The 21,818-nt window shown below is 60.4% G+C and overlaps 1 protein-coding gene across 12 annotated transcripts in view; it reads right to left on the bottom strand.

The window, feature by feature from the left end:
* Nucleotides 1-8,689: 8,689 nt before the first annotated feature.
* The window catches only part of KCNT1 (potassium sodium-activated channel subfamily T member 1), a 58,680-nt gene continuing 45,551 nt past the window's right edge, over nt 8,690-21,818 (bottom strand). For 5 of the 12 annotated variants that reach the window (XM_040225507.1, XM_040225500.1, XM_040225501.1 and 2 more), the window contains 12 exons: nt 20,624-20,796; nt 20,173-20,244; nt 19,933-20,067; nt 19,721-19,832; nt 16,272-16,373; nt 15,819-15,902; nt 15,509-15,634; nt 15,289-15,309; nt 14,270-14,594; nt 12,842-12,904; nt 9,778-9,862; nt 8,690-9,644 (listed from right to left, as the gene is read on the bottom strand). In XM_040225507.1, coding sequence (XP_040081441.1) covers nt 9,524-9,644; nt 9,778-9,862; nt 12,842-12,904; nt 14,270-14,594; nt 15,289-15,309; nt 15,509-15,634; nt 15,819-15,902; nt 16,272-16,373; nt 19,721-19,832; nt 19,933-20,067; nt 20,173-20,244; nt 20,624-20,796 — 1,419 coding nt within the window. In that variant the 3' untranslated portion in view covers nt 8,690-9,523. Of the gene's footprint in view, nt 9,645-9,777; nt 9,863-12,841; nt 12,905-14,269; nt 15,310-15,508; nt 15,635-15,818; nt 15,903-16,271; nt 16,374-19,720; nt 19,833-19,932; nt 20,068-20,172; nt 20,245-20,623; nt 20,797-21,818 lie in introns of all 12 variants that reach the window. The other 7 variants (XR_005718484.1, XR_005718485.1, XR_005718486.1 and 4 more) reach the window with 4 other exon arrangements.

Genomic DNA, 21,818 nt, shown 5'->3' with positions numbered 1-21,818 from the left:
CACGTTTGTGTGAGGTTGTCGTGGCTGGTTCTGTGGGTCAGGGTCCCCGCTCCGTACTGCGGAGAAGGTTCTGGTGGTTTCTGGCTAACTGCTCTCTTATCAAGAGAAGATGCTCTTCCTTGACGAGGCCAGAACCGGTGACGTTCTGAGCACATTCAGAGTGGTCCTGCTGGAGTCAGAGGAGGCGGAAGCTTTTCAGGGACGACCGATAGGTGCTTCCAGCCCCTGGGCCAGATGTCCCAGGCCTGCTGAACCTCTGGGCAAACTCTGGGTCTCCCAACACGGTCAGTCGGCTGTGGGGCATCGTGGGGGTTGTTCCCATGCTGGGTGCCCTCCACTGAGCTCAGTGAGGACCCACGGCACCACGGCCCCTGGGTGCTCAGCCGGGCCAGTGCTCGGGACGTGGGGCCGCACGTGCCCCTTGGGCCCCCTGCGCATTGCAGCGAGCGTCGGACGTGTTCCCGCGGCGGGGATTTTCGTCTCTCTTGGCTGTGGCGGTGAAGTCGTCGCCTCTGCCCTGGGACTGGGCTGCGTGCGCCCTGCAGACGTTCTGCCCTCCGGGCAGCTGCACATTTGTCTCACTCTCACCGCAGAGGGCCGGGCAGCCCTTCCTTGCCCTGCAGAATTCCAGCCTGCCACCTCTCCACCCAGGTGAGGAGGTTTGCGTGAGAGTCCTTGGCTGTGACCTGGGATCCCCACAGCCCAGGTGAAACGGGTGAGTGAGCCGCTTACTTAACAAATACATGTGCAGAGGCGTTAATGTATCTGTACACACGCTTGCACACGCCAGATGAAGGCTGTCCTCCCGAGTGTCCTTTGACTTTGCACGTCACCGCAGATCCATGTCTGATCGGGCTGTTTGGGTCCAAACTCTGTTTTCTGCTCTGGCACATGGAAAAGTAGCATAATTCCAAATTTACATCTGCGTTACATGTTTTCTTTTTTTGGTGTTGTCTTTTATTTGTTATTTTTGGCTGCACAGCTTGAGGGATCCTAGTTCCCCGATGAGGGATTGAATCCACGCCCCTGGCAGTGGAAGCAGAGTCCCAACCCCTGGACTGCCAGGGAAGTCCCTAGGTTGTACATCTGTTCCTTAAAACTGTAGGTGTTACTTGGTGGGGAAAAAGTTACTTGAAATAAAATCTCTTGTTAAGGTGAACTCGGATAACCTTTCGTAATTGACGCTGACCTACTTGGTGAAAGGCAGTTTGGCTTCTGAGAAGCGGCCATGGGCAGCCTCAAAGCAGCTGTTCTCCCAGTTCGTGGCCTTAGTTTCTGGTGGAGGGGCAGATGGGCTGGGCTGCTGCATCAGGGTCACAGCCAAGTCCATCAGCATGGGTGGGGGGCAGAGCGCCTCATGGTGGCATCTCGCCAGGCCGGGTCTCAGGTCGGGGCTGTCCCAGGCTGCATCACACAGGCCTGGCATTGCCAGCAGAGTCGTGTTGCACTCTCTCTCCTTCAGGGTCCCCGTGCCAAGGCCCGAGCTGTGGATCCCATTGAGGTCTTGGGTTGTGAAGTCTCAGGGGCGGAACTTGCCCTGGGAAGAAGCTTGGCTTCTGGCTCCCTCCCCCTTCCTGTGCTCAGCCAGCAGAGGGGTCTGTGTGTTTTCTCTTCTTTAGAAAGAGCAAGTTACCGTTTTCCAAGTTACTTCCTAAATAGTGAGGAAAAGCCACTTTGGCAGGATGAATGATAAAGTGTGGTAAACCATACAGTCTGGTCTCCACACCCTCACGCCCAGACGTAACTTGTAAGAGGTGGTTTCAGGGGAGCCCTGCTTGGCCCTGAGAGTTTGGGGTTGCTCCTGGTACAGAGGAATAGCAACAGCATAGAGCTCGACTTTCCCATGGGAGTGGAGTCTAGACTGGTGGTGTTAGGAAGCTCGGAAGCTAACACACTTGGAAGCTCACGTCTGGCCCCGTGTTTTCATCTGGTGAGTGGGAACTCCAAGTACCTTTCCGCGGGTCTCAGCTGCACTCGGCCAGGCTGCGTGGGAACGGGTTCCAGCCCGAGTGTGCTGCCTGGGATTGGGGCTGCTGAGACGTACTGTCGGGCACCTATCTGTACACACGTTCCGCGTCTGCAGCTTGAAATGCTCTGTGATGTGACTGGTTAAATTGACAAGCATGCCGCTCCAGGGACTGAGCTTTGAGATGGGGACTCATATGCCCCAGACGATGCCTGTTCTTTGCTCATCCCTGTCGGGGGCCTGTGGTGGAAGCTTGTGAGCATCCGGGAGGCGTCAGCAGCAGTGCCAGGCAGGCTGAAGCATCAGGGCATTTCTTCCCGCAATTCTCAACTTTTTGTCTTATATTGTGGATTTTTCCTTTCAGCTGACAATTCATTTCTTTTTTAATCTATTTAAAAATTTTTTATTTTAAATTACAGGATAATTATTTTACAATGTTGTGATGATTTCTGCCAGACATCAACATGAACTGGCCATACCTTCCTTTTGGTTTTTTCATACATTCCTTTTTATTTTGCTTTGGCTGTGTGGCATGTGGGAGCCCAGCTCCCCGACCAGGGATCAAACCCCTCCAAGGGAGCTGTGGAGTCCTAACCACTAGACCACCAGGGAAGTCCCAGGACTTGAATTTAAAGTGTTTTTTTTTTCAACCATTTGTCTCCAATTGAACTGATAAATCTCTCTAGTCTCTTATTTTGTAAGAAATGTGGGTTTTTTTGCCTGTTTTTATTCCAGGTGTTAAATTTTCATTGTGTGCAGTACAGTCCTTGTTTGTTTGTTTTTTTTAAATTGAAGTAGAACATACCTACAGAAAAGTAACAAATCGCACGCACAGAACTTGATATAAAGTTTGAGTGTTTATTCTCATTTTAAAATGAGTGGTTCTCAGCACTTGCCACCAAAGTCATCCCTAAAGGTTTTGCTTCTACATTACATTGGTGTCTGGTCCAGTTTTATTAGTAGGAGTCGGTCAGCTGAAGCATGAGACAACGGAAGGGCAGAGCGGCTGTCTGCGGGGTGGAAAGTGTGTCCGTATTTCTGTGTCTTTCTTCACACTGGCCTGCTGTTCAGCTTGAGGGTGCTGAGATGCTTCATCCAGGGGGTGGTCGGTGCGCCGGCGGGGCAGTCCCCCGGGGCAGGTTCCACAAGTTTCCAGCGTTAGGCGTCACTGGCCTGGAGCTTAGGGCAACTCAACTGCTGAGGGAGAGTGTGTGCCAGGCATCCTCCGGGCGCCCTGTCCTGGAGCCTCTAGACCGCTGACTAGAAGGACCCACGCTCGCTGGTCCAAGGCGTCCTGAAGTTTAAGACACACCGCTGATTGATGTTGCCAAGAGAAGCCTTGACGTGTAGACTGTCGTCATTGTCCGGGAGACACCCTGATCTCAGGCTCAGGTGTGTCTGGGGGAGAAGGCTCGGGGTGGGGTCCATGCAAGGACGCCTGGTAGACTGATGAATAAAACTAGGTTTCTCTGCATCAAAACCTGGCCAGAGGCCCAGCAACAGAAAATTACGGTCCAGTTCCTGCTGCTGAGCATGTCAAGGGAACCCAGACGAAGACATCATGCTCAACAGCATCTAAACAGGAATAAACATTCAACATGAGAGAACGTATCAACGTAATTTACATGGAGGCCGAAGAGGAAAACCAGGTGTAGAAACAAGTTGATCACACTCGGTATGTATTATTCAGGATGGAAAGTGCTACAGTTAGAATTCTCATACTCTGATAACACTCAGCAGAGACTTCCAGCAGACCCCACCTTAATAGTGAAGCTCTGGAAGTGTCCCCCGTTAGGTCAGGGTGGAGCCCAGGTCGCCGGAGGCCAGACTCAGTAGCCAAGGTTCTCCTGGATATCTGAGTTGTCATAATAAGGCATCAGGATTAAAGAAGGGAAAAGAAATGCCCTATAGGTCTTTATTAGCAGAGAGATGAAGGTCCTCCTAGAAAAGCGGAGGACAGGTGGCGAGTGTTGGCGCCACCAGCATGCAAGCCAGAGTGTTGGCAGACCAGCAGGTGCCTCGGGCAAAGGCGCCACAAGAAGTTGGTCACTTAGAGTGTCCCCAGAGGTGTGACAGCCGGAGGGTCAGTCTCCAGCTGTGCAGATGGACCGCCACCACATGCAAAGTCCCCAGGGGCCTTTCTAGGGGGTCTTAGCTGCTGATTCAGGGCTGGGCACTGGGGACCAGGACAGGGAGCCCTGAACACGGCGCCTGCTCTCACCCTCTCTTCTGGGCTCGGACGGACTCTGAGGCCCCAGCGAGTGAGCAGGGCCACGGGCCCCCACGTGGACTGCAGCCCCTTCGGCAGGGGTTGGAGGCCCACTGGGGATGTGTGGCAGGGAGCCCTTCCCATGGATCTGAGCCCATGAATCCTGGGGTCTCAGAGCAGATCGAGGTGGCGGGGGTGGGGGGTGGTCTGCTCCTGCCTCCAGCTCAGGTCGGCACCTCCAGTCCTCGGAAGGCCCTCGGTGGGCGCACGGTGGGCTCACCCAACCCCGTGGCTGTGTCACTGGGCGTCCCCTGACGTAGAGGAGGGTAAGCATTTTAGAGGTCGACCATGCTTACGCTTCCTTTCTGGGAAATTCCTGGGGTTTCCTTTGCCCACTTTCAATTGGGTGGCTCTCTTTCTTACTGATGTGTAGAAATTTTTAAAATAATCTAGACAGGGCTTTCCTGGTGGCTCAGATGGTAAAGAGCCCGCCTGCAATGCGGGAGACCTGGGTTTGAACCCTGGGTTGGAAAGATCCCCTGGAGAAGTGAATGGCTACCCACTGCAGTATTCTCGCCTGGAGAATCCCATGGACACAGGAGCCTGGCAGGCTACAGTCCATGGGGTCGCAAAGAGACGGACATGACTAAGTGACTAAGCACAGACAAGATTATTTCTTTATATGCAGAGCATATATGCCAAATCGTGGCTCTTTTTTTTTTCCTTTTTGCCATGCCACATGGCTTGTGGGATCTCAGTTCCCCAACCAGGAACTGAACTTGGGCCATGGCAATGACAGAAAGTGAAGAGGAACTAAAGAGCCTCTTGATGAGGTTGAAAGAGGAGAGTGAAAAAGCTGGCTTCAAACTCAACATTTGAGAAATGTTGATCTTAATCATGGCATCCAGTCCCATCATTTCATGGCAAACTGAAGGGGAAAAAGTGGAAGCAGTGACAGATTTTATTTTGTTGGGCTCCAAAATCACCGGACAGTGAGTGCAGGCATGAAGTTAAAGCACGACAGCTCCTTGGAAGAAAAGCTGTGACCAACCTCGTGGAAATAGTGAAAGTGGAAGTTGCCGAGTTGTGTCTGACTCTTTGTGACCCCAGGGACTGTCCGTGGGATTCTCCAGACCAGAACACTGCAGTGGGTAGCCGTTCTCTTCTCCAGGGCATCTTCCCAACCCAGGAATCGAACCAGGGTCTCCCGCATTGCAGGTGGATTCTTTACCAACTGAGCTATCAGGGACAAACCTAGACAGCGTATCAAAAAGCAGAGACATCACTTTTCCTGACAAAGGTCCATCTAGCCAAAACTATGGTTTTTCCAGTAGTCATGTATGGATGTGAGAGTTGGACCACAAAGAAGGCTGAGCGGTGAAGAATTAATGCTTTTGAATTGTGCTGGAGAAGACTCGAGAGTCCCTTGGACTGCAAGGAGATGCAACCAGTCCATTCTAAAGGAAGTCAACCCTGAATATTCATTGGAAGGACTGATGCTGAAGCTCCAATACTTTGGCCACCTGATGTGAAGAGCCGACTCACTGGAAAAGACCCTGATGCCAGGAAAGATTGAAGGCAAGAGAAGGTGGGGACAGAGGATGAGATGGTTGGTTGGCATCACCGACGCAATGGACATGAGTTTGAGCAAACTCCTGGAGACGGTGCAGGACAGGGAGGCCTGGCGTGCTGCGGTCTGTGGGGTCGTGAAGGGTCAGACACAACTGAGCGCCTGAGCAGCAGCATGGCAGTGAAAGTCCGGAGCCCTGACTGCTGGGCCCCCAGGAAACGCCCTGGCTTTTGGGGGTTTTTTGACTGTTAACTCTTGGTATTTGGAATATAACCCCTTCTCTTGGTGTTTCTAATTGCTGTTTTCCTGGTTAGAGATGAAGGCAGCGTATTTCCATGTCCTTGTTGGTCATCTTGTTTTTCTTTTGTGAAATGTCTCTTCAAGGGTTCTGCTTCTTTCCCCTTAAAAGATATATTCTGTATATTAGTTATTTATGCCACCAGAGCTTCTGCATTCTCTTGATGGAGCTGTGATGAGCAGAGGTTCTAGACTTCTTTGGCTCCCCATCCACCTCAGGCCCTCTTGCTGAGGACCCAGGCTTAGCACCAGCTCTTGGGGGAGGCCCTTGGGGGAGGGTTCCCCTGGGAAGACCCCCAACACACCCTGTGCAGCAGGATAGCTGGGAACCAGCCACAGGTGTTGCCTCAGCACCGAGGGGGGCCGATGGGCTCCCTGTGACCCCTCCGTCCAGACTCCTGGAGCTGCTGGGCTGAAGCCCCAGGCCCCGAGCTGGGCTGGAAAGGGGCTATGGATACTGAGAGCGAATCTGAAGTCCCTGCCTAGCATCCTGGGAGTTGTGGCCTGGGTCCCTGGGACAGTCGGGGCTGGGGCTGCAGGAAGGCTCTCTGGGTGAGCTGTTCTCCACTGCAGAGCCCTGGAGAGACCCTGGAGATAATGGGGGTCCCAGCTAGAGAAGGGATCTGCAGGGGCTGGGTAGTCTCCCTGGAGGTGCCCAGGGCTGGAATGGAGGTCCAGTGTGAACCCATGTGGTCACCTAGAACTTGGGGGGCTGGAGTTGGAGCAGTCTTGGGTAAAGATTTTTATCTGCTTTTTCTGGCCATCCCTGAGTCCTCCGAGACCACCCTGCTTGGCACTCAAGCTTCCACTGACTTCACCGGGCCTGAATGTGGCCCTGGTCCACCGGCCGCCCTCGAGAACTCCTCCCCTGGAGGACCCAGACAAGCCTCTCAAGCCCCAGCGGGGCGAGGCTGGCAGTAGGGCGATGGGCTGAGGTCCCGGATGGCATGCCTGTGTGCACCAGCCCAGCCAGCACGCCTGTCTGGCACCAGGGACACAGCCCTGCCTGACCCACGGGGAAGCTGTAGCTCACCAATCTCAAAAGAAAATGCTGCGATTCCTGAGACGCCCACCCGTCGGGGGGCTCAGCTGCCAAGGTGCTGACCCGAACTTGAGCCCCCAGAGGGAAAAGGCACCTTTGCGACCGTTGGTCTGGCCTGGGGTGAAGACGAAGTGCAAATGTTGTGGGGGTGCCCGCTTTGTGGTCGTGTGGACTCTTGCCGGGCAGCCGAGCCCATGTCCACGGCAGGTGGGCCAGCGTCCTCCCGAGGCTGGGCCTCTGAGGGGCTGGGGTGGGGTGGCCTCTGCCCTGTTCCTGACTGCCGTGCACACCTTGTCCCCTTTTCTGCCCGCTCTGCTTTTAATAAGCGCTTGGTACGATTCCATCTCCTTTCATCTCCCAGCTACCAAACGCACTTCTCTCTGAGATTCTGGGAGGTTGCCCTGAGTCTGTTCACACCTGCTCTACGTCCATCCGTAAATGCTCAGCTCTGGGGGGAGGCGGATGGGCACCTCAGGGCTGGCGTTCCCGGGCCACATCACGTCACGAGCCACAACAGCCCGCTTGTCGCTGGTGCCGTTGTGACCAGCTTTCTACAGGAATTTAAAAAATCAGTGGTATCTCTCATTTTATGTCTGAAAACCTGTCAAAACGTTGAGAAATGTCTTCTGCTTGCCCAGTGAGGTTGCCTGGATCCAGTCTCAGGCCTTTGCTGAAGCCTCTGCAGGTGGCAATGGGCTTGAGAGTGCGTCCGGGTGTGAGGGTGCGTCCGGCCCAGAGGAGACACCATTCCTCACCGCCCATCCTGTGCACCCACAGTCAAGCAGACACCTCCAGGGATCCCAGTCGGATGCCGTCTTCCCAGTGGGGTACTGAAGGGCTGCAACCCCACCTGGATGGAGACCCCGCTCCAGCGGCCAAGGTTCCCTTGGTCTCCACTCCTACAAGGGCCTCCTCCTACAAGGACCCTGGGAGCCATTGACACCCTGCTGGGACAGACCCTGGCCCCAGAGGCCACCCGAGCCCATGTCAACAGCCTGTCGCCCCGTCGAGGGCCCCTGAGTTTCCCCTCCTTGATCAGACACCCTTCCTGACCCTCCCCCCCAGCCCGCACTGTCCCAGCAGCTACCCCCACCCCAGGCGTGGAGACCCTCTCTAGGTGGGAGGGCCCCGGGCAGCCAGGGAGGGGAAGGAGAGGGCGGCCCTGAGTCATGTCGCTCCCTGGGGGCAGGCCACTCCAGCCACTGTGTGGCCTGGCCACTCCACCACTGTGTGACCTGGAGCCACACACCCCCTGGGGGCTGGGTTGGTCCTTCCCCTGCCAAACTCTTGGGGGTACTCTGTAAGAGCAAGAGCCCCCAGCTGAGAACCAAGAGAGGTGTCTTTGTGCTGGGGAGGCACACAGACCTGTCCCCGGGCTCGGCCTGGAAGCCCTGCACGGGGGAGCGCTCAGGGGACCCCTGCTCCTGGAACCCCTGCCTCCAGCTGACTTGCTTCCTGCTTTGGGGAAGGACCTGGGCCAGCCGCATTTCCTGGGGTTGGAGGCTTTCCTGTGGGGTCCCAGGGGTTGTTCCTAACCCTTAGGTGGCTGGGGCAGACCCAGGCCCAGAGCATGCAACCATGGAGAGAATGCCTCACGAGGGGACCTCCTGTCTGCAGAGTGCATCCATTTAATGGAAGTTTCCAGCACTGAACGTGCAAACCTGTCAGCAACAGTCACAAAGGAACTGAGGTGATGCCCGGAGTCCCTCCCTTGATAAGGAGAAGTCCCTGTCCTGGAGACGTGGGCCGGCAGCCCAGTGGCCACGTTGTGCTTCAGATTTCTTGTTTAAAAGGGCGTCAGATGGTGCAGCTGCAAAAGTTCAGCGTAAAAATAGAGGAAAAGGCAGTTGTCCAAGTCTCTTCCACAAAGTCATGGGCTGCGGGATCCCCAGTGCGTGACAGGGCCCCCCCGACGCTTCTCCAGAGCCCGTCCTGCTGTGGCCAGGGGCTTGGCCAAGCTGAAGACCCTCTTGCTTTCCATTTTCTTCTCAAATGAGAGCACAGGGGAGGGACTCGGGCGAGAAGGGCGACCCCTCACCCCGTGGCTTGGCCAAGAGCCACAGGCTAGACTGGTCCACGACTGAGGAAACATGGCGAGTTCAGGCTGCAGTATCCCTCTCCTGTCGTGGTGTGAGCCCCTGGCCCAGGCACCTGTCTGATCTACCCCAGCCCGTGGTCCAGCCCGGCTCCTCTCCCTCTGCCGTGGCCAGATCCGGTCACGAGTTGCGGTGCATTTGTGCAAAGGATCGGGGTTGTACAGATTCATAAAAACAGGTTAAAAAGGCTTCCCGCCGGCATCCAGCGGTGCCCAGGGCAGCCGCAGCCCTCACCCAGCTAAGGGCCGCTCCCTCTGGCCCAGTCCCAGGAGCATCTCAGGGTTGGGCGCCGGGCAGGGCCCCGCGCTCACGCCATCACGGGCTTGCGGACTCCACAAAGTGATCAGAGCTGTGTCTCGTCCCGTGTCTCGGGGTTGCAGGAGGCCAGCTTGTTGCTGCAGCTGCTCTTCTGACTCTGAGAGCTGCTGGCCACATGGGCCAAGGGGTCAGAGCGGATGAGATATCTGTGGGAAGGGTGGAGGGCGCTGGCATCACGCTTTGCCCAGGAGGCCAGGCTGGACGCCCATGTGGGTGCGCAGCGCCAGTCCACGTGGTGAAGGGCAGGTGTCTACACTTGCTTGAGGATGCGGTACTTACACGATGTCATTGGGCTCCAGACGCGTGTCGGGCGGGGGGTTGATGAGCACATAGGAGAGTGTGTTCTGGTGGTCATTCATCTCGTCTGCGGAGGAGACAGGGCCCGGTGGGCGGTCACCCCTCAGCCCCTGCCCATCTCTGCTCCGCCGGGGCCCGAGAAGCTGGCAGAATCCTCCTGGCCATAGGGCCGTCCCGCCTGAGCCCCGTCCTGGGGGACCCAGGCTGGCCAGTCCTCCGACCCATGTGGGCCTCAGCCCAGCACTGCACGGGCCAGGAGCAGCCACCACCCCTGCTCATCCCCGTAGCTTGTTGAGTCACCAGCATCTTAGGAGGTGGTGACCCTGAATGCGGAGCACACCTGTGCACACCTCCACGTGTGCACACACACCCAGCCCAGGCTCATTCACCCCCCCTCCAAACACCCCTGCCTCATACAGGCCACCCCCAGTCCCCTCCTCAGCTGTCAGCCTTGGACCTGCCCTCTGTTTCCCAAAACCTGTCCAGCAGCATCAGCCCAGAGTCCAACCAGCTCACCCTGCCGGAGGTCCCCTCGGACACGCACAGGGCCAGGCCACTGCCCACCACTGGTACAGCCAGCCCAGCGTCCGGTTCTTGGGGTGGCCTCAGGATGTGTGACCCGCTGGGGTGTGAACTGGTTCTAGAGAAACCCTGGTCACCGCATAGATGTCTCTTTGGCCAGCTATGGGGTTGGGCTGGCCACTGTCCAGCAGTGACCCTGCGCTCAGTGAGTGGCAGGAGGTGGGTGGCTCGTGGCCTCAGTTTACACATCTGGGGATGCCTAAAGGCACCTCCTGACCCAGGACTGGGCACTGGGGGGGACAGCCCTGGTGGGGGGGTGGGTAGGGCCCTGGGCAACCTCTGCCCCGGCTCCTCCCCCCTCCTTCTGTCTGCACCGGCCCCTCCTGTCTCGGGAGGGTTCCCTGGCCATGGGGGTCAGGGACTCGGGGAAGGTGGGACAGCTGCCGGCAGGCCAGCAAGGGGTGCTGCGGCTCACTTCCCTGAACCGGCGAGTTCAGGGCCGAATCTGACTCTGGATTCGGGACCCCCACGGCAGCAGGTGGAGCCCGGCATGCTTCAGGGGACAGCTGGGGGTCGGGGCTTACAGACATCACCTGGCCCAGGCTGGTGTCCCCGCCCAGAAAGGGGACAGCCTGACCCCCACCCCTCCCACCGCGTGGGGTCACCGGTGGGCTTGGCTCACGGAGGCGGCGCATGTCCATGGAGGGCAGCAAAGAGCAGGGGCTGGGGCAGCGGAGGTGCAGGCAGGAGCGGGAGGCTTTGGTGGACCCTGTACCCCGGAGCACAGCCACCAAGAACAAGGGAAACAGAGAGGCTGACAAGGGACAGGGCCATCTGTCTGTCTAACCCAGGGGCGGGGCCGCAGAGGGTGGCCGTGGCCCCTGCCTCACTGGACCCTCCCCACCCAGCCTGGGCCCTGCTTCTGCCCGGCGGGGCAGGTTATGGGCGGTCCCGGCCCAAGCTGGGCCCAGCTTTGTGCTTCTGGGGGTGCTGGGCTGAGAGGTGGGGGGGGGAGGCACATGGGGTCCAGCTGTAGCGCCCAGGGACTGGGTGACCCACGAGGCCCTGACCCCGACTTCCCAGAAGGGGCGGCCTCACTGCACCTGCTGTGCTCCAGGGAGGGCCTGGTGTGGGGCCGGGCGCTGGCCCATGACCAAGGGCAGAGCCCCCCTGCCTCTGCACCTGGCATTCCAGCCTCCGTGGGGGCTCCTCCCTGGACCCGCAGACCAGTCTCTCGCTAGCCCCTGGGGGTCCACACCGCCTCTCTGGAGCCCCTGCCGCAGAACTGTGAACTGGGGGCAGCTGGAGCCCTCCCCCCAGGAGTGACTGTGTGGAAGGGGCTGTGTCGACACGTCATGGCTGGGGGCGTCTCCTCTCTCATCTGCACCCAGCTGGGGGACCGCCCTGCAGCCCCCTGGGACCAGCCTCTCCTCTGGTTTTAGGTCCTGGCCCAGGCACCTCTCGACGTCCACACCCCAGGGGCAGGGGCTCAGTAAACACCACGCAGTGACCCTGTGGGTGCAGCCACCCCACCTGCGAGCCTTGGCGAGAAGTAGGGGTGCAGCCGGGCACAGGGAGGTGGCAACCCAGCCCTCCTGCTCGGGGCAGCCCCAGGCTCAGACTCGCGCTGTCCTAGTGGGAAGTCTGCTGTGAACACGGTCGTGGGTGCAAGTGAGGAAAAACGCAGGGACCCGGGGCGGGGGGTGGGGTGCGGTCAGGGCTCTGCCTCCCAGGCCGCCCTGCAGCTCCCCTGCGGTGCACCCCAGAGCTTCTCAATCCTGGGTCTTGTCAGCCCCAGCCATCCTCAGAAACCGGCCCACCTGAGCTAACACCCACCTGGGCTCAGGAGGCTTGCACAGCTCTGAGCCTGGGGAGCCCCCAGGTAAAGAAGAGGTCCCAGCAGTGAGGTCTGGGGCCTGGACTCTGACCCCTGTTGGGGTTTGGGGGCGGGTCTGGGGGCTGCGGGGTGTCTTCTTGGAAGATACAGGGGCCCAAGCAGCACCTGAGTGCCTGGATGAAAATGTGGTACAATCAGGCTTTGTCTCAACTGAAGAGGACCGCATCTCATGAAGCCCCAGCTGGGGTGTGGAGGTCAACCGTCCACCTGGCTTAGGTGGCTCTCAAAGGCTCAGGGTGCTGCAGACCCCAAGGCCCCAGGCACCAGCTCAGGTCTCACTGTGCTCCACCGTGCTGGGGGCACGGGTACTCTGGCCTGGGGTGCTCCATGCCAGTGCTTCTCAAGAGCTGGGTGGGCTCCCAGGGGCCGGCCAGTGGCTGCCTGCGTGTCCGGAGCAGGGCTTATCTCAGACAGCTAAGTGGGCAGAAGGGCTGGGGTGCAGTCAGTGGGGAGAAAGGGTCCCTGCAGTGGGGCAGCCTGGGAGCTCATGGGGCCCTGCCTGCAGGGGCCCTCTCTCGTGTCTCGCCCTGTCTGCCTGCCTGGCCGGGGCGGGCGGCCACCGGGTGGACCGTCAGGAAGGGTTGGCACGCCCCCTATGCCAGACTCCGGCTCCCGGAGCAGAATTACCTTGCAAATATCCCAGGTTTACCCGATTCATGACATCACTGGCTGTTAAATTTGCTACATCCTCTACGGAACACACAGGAAGAGGGACAGACAGAAACAGAGAGAGAGACTGAGGTCAGCAAGCAGCGTGGAGGAGGCGGCTGGCAGAGCGGGGGCAGGAGGTGCACGCAGGCCGCAGGCGGCCTGTCTGTCCCAGACGAGAAGTCGGCTCTTTGTCTGCCAAGCTCTGGTGGGGGCACGCGGGGGGAGGGGAGGCCCAGGGGAGCCCCGAGGGGCAGGGGCCTGCTCTGGGGCTCAGCTGGGCTGGAGTGTCTACCTGCCAGGGTGTGACATGGGGCCGTGAAACAGGACCCCTACTGGGAGCCTGAGCAACCAGCACACCACCCAGGACGGGGTGACAGCACCTGCCTGGGGAAAGGGCACAGAGTGGACAAGTATGCCGTGCGGCCGGGGCATGGCCGGGAGGGGCTAGGCGGCTCTCCCGGCTGGCAATCTCCTTGCGCCCGGCATATAGCCAGACCCGAGACCCTTGGGCGGCTCTGGGTGAAGCCCGAAGCCGCTTGGTCCCATTTGGAGGGGCTTGAGGGCCCCTGACCCAGGAGGTGAGCAGCAGGTGGCAGGGTAGGGGAGTGGGTGCCCAGAAAAATATAGCCAGGCCCGGGGTGGGGTGTGGGGGAGAGTCCCCCAGAGATGGAGCCTAGCGGAGGTCAGAGCCTCCACCCAGCCTGGGGTGTGGATGAGGCCAGGCTGTGGTGGAGGGGCGGGGGGCTTGGGCCCCTTTCAGGCCCATCAACAGAGGCAGCATCTCTGGAGTGAGGGAGGGGCCGGCCAGTCCCCTCAGGCCCGGCCAGGGACCCCAGCCCCATTCACGGTCAGAGTCACAAACTCTTCCCCGAATCAAGCTACGGAGAAAATCTGCCGACGACAACAGACGCCCTGGTGGAGCAGCCCTGAAGTCGCGGGAATGGGGTGGCCTTGCCCCAGGAGCAGTGGAGGAGTGTCCTGGTGCTGGGCCCCCTGACCTGCCCCACCCCTATCCCGCACGAGCTCCGGCTGTGGGGAGGGTCCGGGGAGGGGTGGCCAGGGCTCTGGGGTGTCCCCGCCATGCCCCTGTTCCTATCCTCAGGGGAACATGATGGGGTCCTGTGTTCCTGATCCTGGCAGAACCGGCCGGAGGTGGCCAATCTGCCCCCTGGCTGAAGCCAGCCTTTCAGGGAGCCTGGCAAGGCTGTCCCCACCCACAGCCGCCTCCTCCAGGACAGCTGCCTACTGGATCAGGCAATAGGCACCTTTTTTTCTACAGATGTGGAAACTGAGGCCCCAGAGCAGAGGGTGAACGAAGCCTTCCTTGTGGGGCTTGGCGCTGGATCTAGGGGAGCCCCCCTCCCCACACGGGCCAGGAGAGCAGACAGACGCCCTGCCCCTTACCGTAGCCAGTGGTGGGTAGCCCCAAGTGCTTCATGCGGTTCTTGACCAGCTCTGAGAGCTCCTGCCGCTCCGAGCGCTGGTACAGGCTGAGTCGCTGCTGACTGATCCACTCGGCTGCCGCCTTCCCCGCATGCCGGGAGCCCTTGCGGCTCAGCCTCCGCGCCCATGGGAGGCTTTTGCGCCGCAGGAGCGGGTGCTCGGCTGGGTCGCTGCCCACCGTGTGCCGGCCGTGGGTGCTGCCGCCGCCCGTGCCCGCCCGCGCACCCCAGGGCCCCTTTGTCTCCCGAGTGTCCTCGCAGTCCTCCACGCTCACTGAGACCTGGGACTGGCCGGGGAGGAGGGGTGAGACCTGGGAGGGGAAGGGTGTCCAGGGACAGGGGCGGGGGACAGGAAGGGGAACGGGGGCTGGGCAGAGGACCGGGGGGACCCACGGAGCAGCTGGGGCGGTGGGGAGGACGGCCACAGTTCCGGGGGCGCCCAGGCCCTTCTCTCAGGTGGAAGTCCCTTCCTCTCCCCAAACCGTGGCTCAGGCCTGTCCCTGACTTGCTGGTGAGAGGTGGGCCTCCCTTCACCTCTCTGGGGCTGCCTGTTCTGACTTTACCACAGCGGGGTGCGGGGGGAACACCCCCTCTAGGAGACTCAGTTTCCTCACCTCTGGGGCAGGAGAACAGGGGCAGCCCGATGGGCTGGGACGCGCAGAGCCTTGCAAGGCTTGGTGGGTGACCTGGGGGCCTGGGGGGTGTGGAAGTGGGGACAGATGGGGGGAGGAAGGGGTACCTGCCAGGATGGGGGCCGTGCCCTGAGGGGCAGACAGCCTGGGGGCGGGGGGGTGGGGAGCCTGGGCTTCCCACCCTGGCCTCAGTTTCCCCATCTGCACGGGCGAGGAGAGTGATGCTGAGTCCTCTCTGAGCTGCATCTTGGCCGGTGCCACCTGGGAACTTGCTTCCTGACCACCCCCACCCCGCCCCCCGGGTGGGTCTGGGCTCAGGCACTCCCGTGGGCTTGAAGGGACCACTCACCTGGGCCCTGAGGTCGTGGGGCTGCAAAGGAAACCAGAGCCACCTGGGCACCTGTGGGGCTACTGCCCTGACGCCCGAGGCTGTCTGAGCCCCTCGTGGGCTCACAACTCGCGGGGGCCCCTCGGTGCTCTCCCCTCCCCCAAAGCCACCCAAGGAACCACGGGGGCGCCTGTGAACCTGACCCCCAAAGGGCCCGGATCCCCAGGCCCCTGCCCCGCACCTCGGTGGAGAAGACGTGGCTCTGGGTCCTGTAGATGCCGATGGGGATCTCGGCGCTGGAGGAGCACAGCTTCTGGAAGAGGCGGCCGTAGGTGCGGATCCACAGGTCGTCCTCTGAGATCTTCATCTGCAACGCAGAGCCTGGGCTGGGCCGGCCTCGGGCCGCAGAGGCGGCGCTTGCCTCCCCGGCAGGGCGTGGCTGCCGGACCCGGCCCGCCACAAACCCCGCCCCTCCACCCGCCCAGGCCCCACCCACCCCGCCCACGCCTCCCTCGCCCCGCCCCGTCCCCTCCTCCGGCCCAGGCACTTACAGCACAGAGGTAGCCGGAGCCTGGCGTGGTGTCCAAGCCCAGCAGCAGCCTGGTGATGGGGATCATGTAGTCCTTCACGAAGGACTGGAGGAGAGCGGCCGCAGTGAGGCCAGCGTTGTGGGCAGTTCCACACCCCCTGGCGGGACATGCCCGCCGGGCACCCACAGTGTCCCCTGCACAGCGTGCCAGCAGAAGGAGCCAGGCGGCCTTTCCTGGCCTTGGTAGCTCGCTTGGTCACGCACCTTAGGTCAGAAGGGATCAGAAACCCAAAGGCTGCCAGGAGTGACCCTAGGCCAGCACCCTCCTGGGAGGAAAGGATGGTGATGCTCAAGGGTGAACCCCTGTGGCTCCCGGTCAGGGACAGGGCCCAGAGCCATTCAGTCCCACCGGGTCTCCTGGAGACCCAGGATGGACGTGGCTCAGGACCGGATGTCAGCCAGGCCCCGGGCTGACCTGATATAGCAGTGTGTCCAGCATGCTGATGCTGAAGACGCGGCCGGCGGCAAAGGGCAGGCGGAACATGAAGGCCAGGTTGGAGCCGTTCTCACGCTCCCTCTGCAAGACAGGGGGGCTCAGACGGGCTGGTGCCCGCGGCCACAGCCGCACGGGGCAGGCAGCCCAGGGCGTGCGTGTACAGGGTGTGTGTGTGCGTGCACACGTGTGAGGTGAGTGTATGAACATGGGCCAGCAGATGCCAAAGGCCAAGCACCTGGCTCACGTTCCCCAGATACTGGGGGCCGGAGCCGGGAATAAGGACTCAGGGCTCTGCTGGTGAGAGCCAGGGGCCTGTGCTGGGGTTAATGCCCGGCTGCTGCCGCCCTGGGCCCTTGACTCTCATAGAAACTTGTCCTGGAGCTCGTGTCCTGTGAGGTGGCGAGGACAGCAAGGCGTGCCTGTGAGCAGCGACACGTGTGTCACAGCTCCTGCCTCCCCTGTGAGCACAGCGAGGCCCCACGTGGATTCCTTAGACCTGCAGCTCAGAACCACACGGTTCCTCTCTCACAGTATCAGACTTCGCGAGTCCGATCGGATATGTGGGGCTGGAGTCAGGTGTCACAGGGCTCCCGCTGGTGACCAACGCCCCCCCGACCCCCGCCCGGCCAGGAGACTCCTTTCCTGCACCTTTCCCATTTTCTAGAAGCCAACCATGGCCCTGGGCCTTTCCTCCACATCCAGGGCTGGCAGGCTGACCTCTGGCCTCCCTCTTGCAAGTACCCTGGTGATGGCATGGGGCCCCAGGGCGAACCAGGGCCCCCTCCGTCTCAGCATCCTTCACAGAATCGTGTTCCCCACTCCGTGCTGGTTCTGGGAAGTGAACTTTTTTGGCGCATGTCTCCACCGCATGAGGTTGGCCTACAGCTGAGGGGTGGCTCTGAGCTTGGGAAGCCATCCTTCCCTCTGGACCAGGACACGCTCCACACAGACAGAAGGTGGGATGCAGGAGCCCTCCCAGGGCCTTTTCCTGGGGCTGCTTCCTGCTGCGGCAGCTTCCTCCTGCAAACTCGGCTGGCGGCCGGCAGGGTAGACAAACACTGGGGCAGCGGGCCTCACCTCTGTACCTCCCCAGCAGCAGGGAGCCCGAGGGCGTGCTGCCACATGGGTGTCCAAGCAGGTAACAGTGTGTCAGTTCTGAGCGGCATTTTGCTGTCCCGGAAGAACGAGTCACGGACAAGCCCTGGAATCCAACCCGCGTGGCCTGCTGACTCCAGGCTGCACGCTCCCGTCGCACGCTATGAGGACAAATGGGGAGACTCCCAAGATCATTAAAGCTGTCGGTTTCCCTTCACTAAGAACAGTGAATGGACTGAGAAGAAAAGACCGAGGGCTGGTCCAGGGAGACCGTGGACGAAGGCAGGCTCGACGTCTCAGTGGCTTCATGCTGCCTGTTCCGTAGGGGCCATGGAGGGACTGGAGGCTGTAGCCCAAGCTCCGAGGTCACAGGTCACAGCGAGACATGGGAGGAGCCCTTCGGAGAACCACGTGGCTGGAGGGAGCAGGACTGAATGGGCAGGCTGGGCCCTAGTCGACGTCACTGTCACAGGTGCCGAGGCTATTGAAACGATGATGCCACCAGGAACCTGAGTCTGGGGATGGGGTGGGCATCGGGGTGGGCAGTGGCCCAGCCTCTGGGAGACCTTCCTGAGAACCTCCAGGGAGATGCAGCCACCGCCCTCCACGCCTTCCTGAATCCTCCCCCGACCCCTACCCGCCACTTCGATCTCGGGGAAGCACGTTGATCTGAATGCCAGAAGCGTTTCCCATGTTCCTGCAGTTTCCGCTCTCGAAATAGGACTCATCCAGGTTGTACGTACAGCGTGATGCCATGTTCCCACCCCATCCTCTGTGGAATCTTCTGTGTGCATAGGTGGGCGGAGGCACCAGCTCTGACCATCTCTCCAGAGGGGCTGATCACGTGGCTCTGTGCCCCTCTGTCCTCAGCCCCCAGGCACGGCACATGCCTGGCCCCGCCCAGCATATCCACCGGCATGGCCTTCAACCCTGGGGGGCAGCCTCCCCAGGTCACTTGTGCTCACTTGCTGACTTCTCTCCCCATCACAAAACCAGAGGACGAGGTGGGGAGTGGGCCACCCCTGCCCCTGCCTCTCCCTGGAGGTGATGCTGCAGGGGAAGGCGGAAGGTGTGGTCAACCGGTGATGCCTGCCACAGAGGGCAGAGTAGGGGTGGACTTGTGGCGTCTGCTGTGGAAGGGCAGAGTCTGCTGACGGATCTATTTCAAGAACACTGGCTGAACAGGTAGGGGTGCAAGGCCCATAGGGAACTGGTGGCAAGTGAGGACCAGCGCCGGGATGTCAGCCTTGACCCCAGTTCTGTGCTGGTCATCCTGCCTGAACTGGGTCAGACTGGCCCAAGCACCTGGACACAGTCCCGGCCAGGGCCGCTTCCAATGCCCACAGTCCCAGTTTGAGCAGACGGAGGATCAGCTCACGGGCCGGTAAGAAGTGGCTCCGAGTGGGCCCCAACGGGCTGTTGTGTGGGGTGCATGCCAAGCCTCCTCCACGGGCAGGACAGCCTGAGTTCCTCGGCTGCTGACTGAGGCCTTTGGCTACCAACCAAGGGGCCCTGGGGCCACCATGGGCCTCCTGGCAAAACTCACTTCTGTTGTCCACCTGGGTTCTGGGCAGGTGGAGCTTCCGCGCTGCCCCTCTGCTTTTGGGGCCAGGCCTGGCCTGGTGTGGGGTCAGCCATGCAGACGTAAGCCGCCCCCCGACAAGGACCCCAGTCTGGGCTCGCAGGGAATGGTCACTGCCCCCGACGTCATTGGCCGGGTCTCCTTGGTAGCGGCCCACCTGTTTCCTGGTCTCACCCGGGGCCACCTGGGCGCGGCCTTGCCTCTCAGTGGAGGGCAGTGCTACACTGACCCAGACAGGGGGCTGGCAAGGGCCTGGGGTCCACGAACATGCCAGGGTGGCACCACCGGTCCCTGGAGGGTCCCCGGGCCCCCCGGGCCCCTGCTGACCTGGCCTCTGAGCCACTGCGTGACCCGAGGCAACCACTCCCCACTGTGGCGCCAGGGCCCTCGTCTGTGCCAGGATGAACAAGTCCCTACCGGTGTCTGACGGAATGGGCACGGCTCAGACGCGGGGGTGGTGTCAGCGCTGGTGTCACTGGGCTAGTAATTTCTGGTGTAACGAGCCGCCTTGGCCACGCACAAGGCCGGGATGGACCTTGCCTTAGGCGGATGATGTGCCTTCCTGGCCGAGAACCCTAAAGTCTCTGGGCTGCACGCTCGAGAGCCTCACAATGGGGCTAGCACCCTGCCGGAGGAGGGCAGGCACCCACGCCCTCCAGGCCTGGTGCAGGTCCTCAGCTGGGCAGAGTCAGAAGGGGCAGTTCACATGGGGGCGGGAGGGGAAGGGGTGGTTTCGCGAGGGGCCACTCACCTTCTCCAGTTTGGAGAGAGCTAGAGAGTAGCTGTCCTTGGCGCGAAACTGCATGAACCGCATGTTGGACGGGTGGGTGAGCTCAGTGGTGATGCTGAGACTGGGGAAGAGCCTGGGGGGTGGGTGGTCCCGGTCATGGACGTGGGGAAGGGCTTAGGGTGGGGCCCCTGGCCACCGACGAGGGAGAGCTCAGGGCAGCCCAAGCGCCTCACCGGAACATTGTCTGCACGTTGACGATGGTCTTAGCGTCGGCCATGTAGTCCTCCTCGGCACTCATGGTGCTCTCCTTGTCCGCCACCACCAGATTGTCCGCATAGATGACGCCGCACCGCAGCAGGCTGTCCAGGCTGTGGGGACACGCCCGTGGGTGCGGCCGCCCCCTGCTCGGCCGTGGGTGCCCACCCGGGCGGAGGGCAGCGGGGCGGGGGTCCTCCTGCCGAGAGGCGCCTTACTTGTCCACGGAGCCCTCCATGTAGTACACCATGGGAAAGCAGCAGATGGCCTCCAGGAAGTGGTGGTCGGGCCTGTGGGCACAGCACGGCCTGCAGGCTTCCACCCGGCTCCCCCACCCAACACCAGTTCTGACCTGGGCAGAGCAGGGGCCCCAGGACCATGATGGCTTGGACCAGGGGGGCCTTTAGAGGCCAACGGGGCTGCTCTTTATTGTCTCCGAGAGGAAACCAAGGCCCCAGGAGGCAGGACAGCTGAGACTGGACCCTGAGCTCTGGGCTGGCAGGCCTCTGGGGGCAGAGGTGCTGGGGGTGCGCTCTGGGGGAGGTTCACGGTCATGGGGAGGGTGATGGAGCAGCGCCAGGGTGTGGGAAGGGGCAGGCAGGGTGGGCCGCTCCCCCCACTCCCCGCCGAGGGTGAGGGCACCTGTGCCCTGCCCTCTCTGCCCCTCACTTGTTGTCCAGCAGCAGCACAATGGGGTTGAGCTCCCGGCGAGGCCGGTAGTAGGCGCGCAGTGGCACGATGAAGTTGTACAGCCCGTTGCCTGCTGTCTCCGCCGAGACAATGATCAGCTTGTTCTTGAAGCCGTAGGCCTTGGCGTCTTCGTAGCTGTTGTGCTTGCAGCCCTGGAAGGGGAGAACGCTGGAATCAACCATGGAGGGGGAGGGAGGGTGCTCCAGGGAAGCCTGAGGCCAAATGGCACTTGGTGTCACCAGGGCTACAGGCCAGCCATCCACCATACCCCGCAGAGCGAGCTGGGGCCCTGTGGAGATGGGAAGGGAGGTGTCTGTGTGAGCTTGTGGCCTTAGCAGATGCAGACACAGATGTGTCTGTGTGGACACATTTGTGTTTGTGCACATTTTGTCTTGTGTGTACACATTCTGTAGTTGTGCATGTGTGTACACGTTTTGTATGTGTGTACACATTTCTCATGTGTATAACATTCTTTCGTGTGTGCACACATTTCTGTATACATTCTCTCATGTGCATATACATTTTTGAGTGTGCATGTTGTCATGTGTGTACACATTCTGTACTGTGTGCATTTGTATACATGTTTTTTTTTGGTGTGTTGTTGCTAAGTCGCTTCAGTCGTGTCTGACTCTGTGCGACCCCATAGACGGCAGCCCACCAGGCTCCCCGTCCCTGGGATCCTCCAAGCAAGAACACTGGAGTGGGTTGCCGTCTCCTTCTCCAGTGCATGAAAGTGAAAAGTGAAAGTGAAGTCGCTCAGTCGTGCCCGACTCTTAGCGACCCCATGGACCGCAGCCCACCAGGCTCCTCCATCCATGGGATTTTCCAGGCAAGAGTGCTGGAGTGGGGTGCCATCACCTTCTCTGTACACATACATTTTGTCATGGATGTACACATTCCATAGTGTGTGCATGTGTGTACATGGTTTGTATGTGTTTGCACATTTCTTATGTGTATAACATTCTTTTCTGTGTGCACATATCTTATGTGTATACACATTCTCTCGTGTGTATACACATTTTTGAATGTGCATGTTGTCATGTGTGTACACATTCTGTAGTGTGTGCATGAGTGTACATGGTTTGTATGTGTGTGCACATTTATGTGTCTAACATTCTCTCGTGTGTACACGTCTTATGTGTATACACATTCTCTCGTGTGTACACACGTCTTA

This window comes from Oryx dammah, unplaced genomic scaffold, assembly GCF_014754425.2.
Source record: "Oryx dammah isolate SB20612 unplaced genomic scaffold, SCBI_Odam_1.1 HiC_scaffold_25, whole genome shotgun sequence".
Taxonomy (NCBI): domain Eukaryota; kingdom Metazoa; phylum Chordata; class Mammalia; order Artiodactyla; family Bovidae; genus Oryx; species Oryx dammah.
Note: the sequence above shows the minus strand (reverse complement) of the source record. Positions and strands in the feature narration are given on the sequence as shown.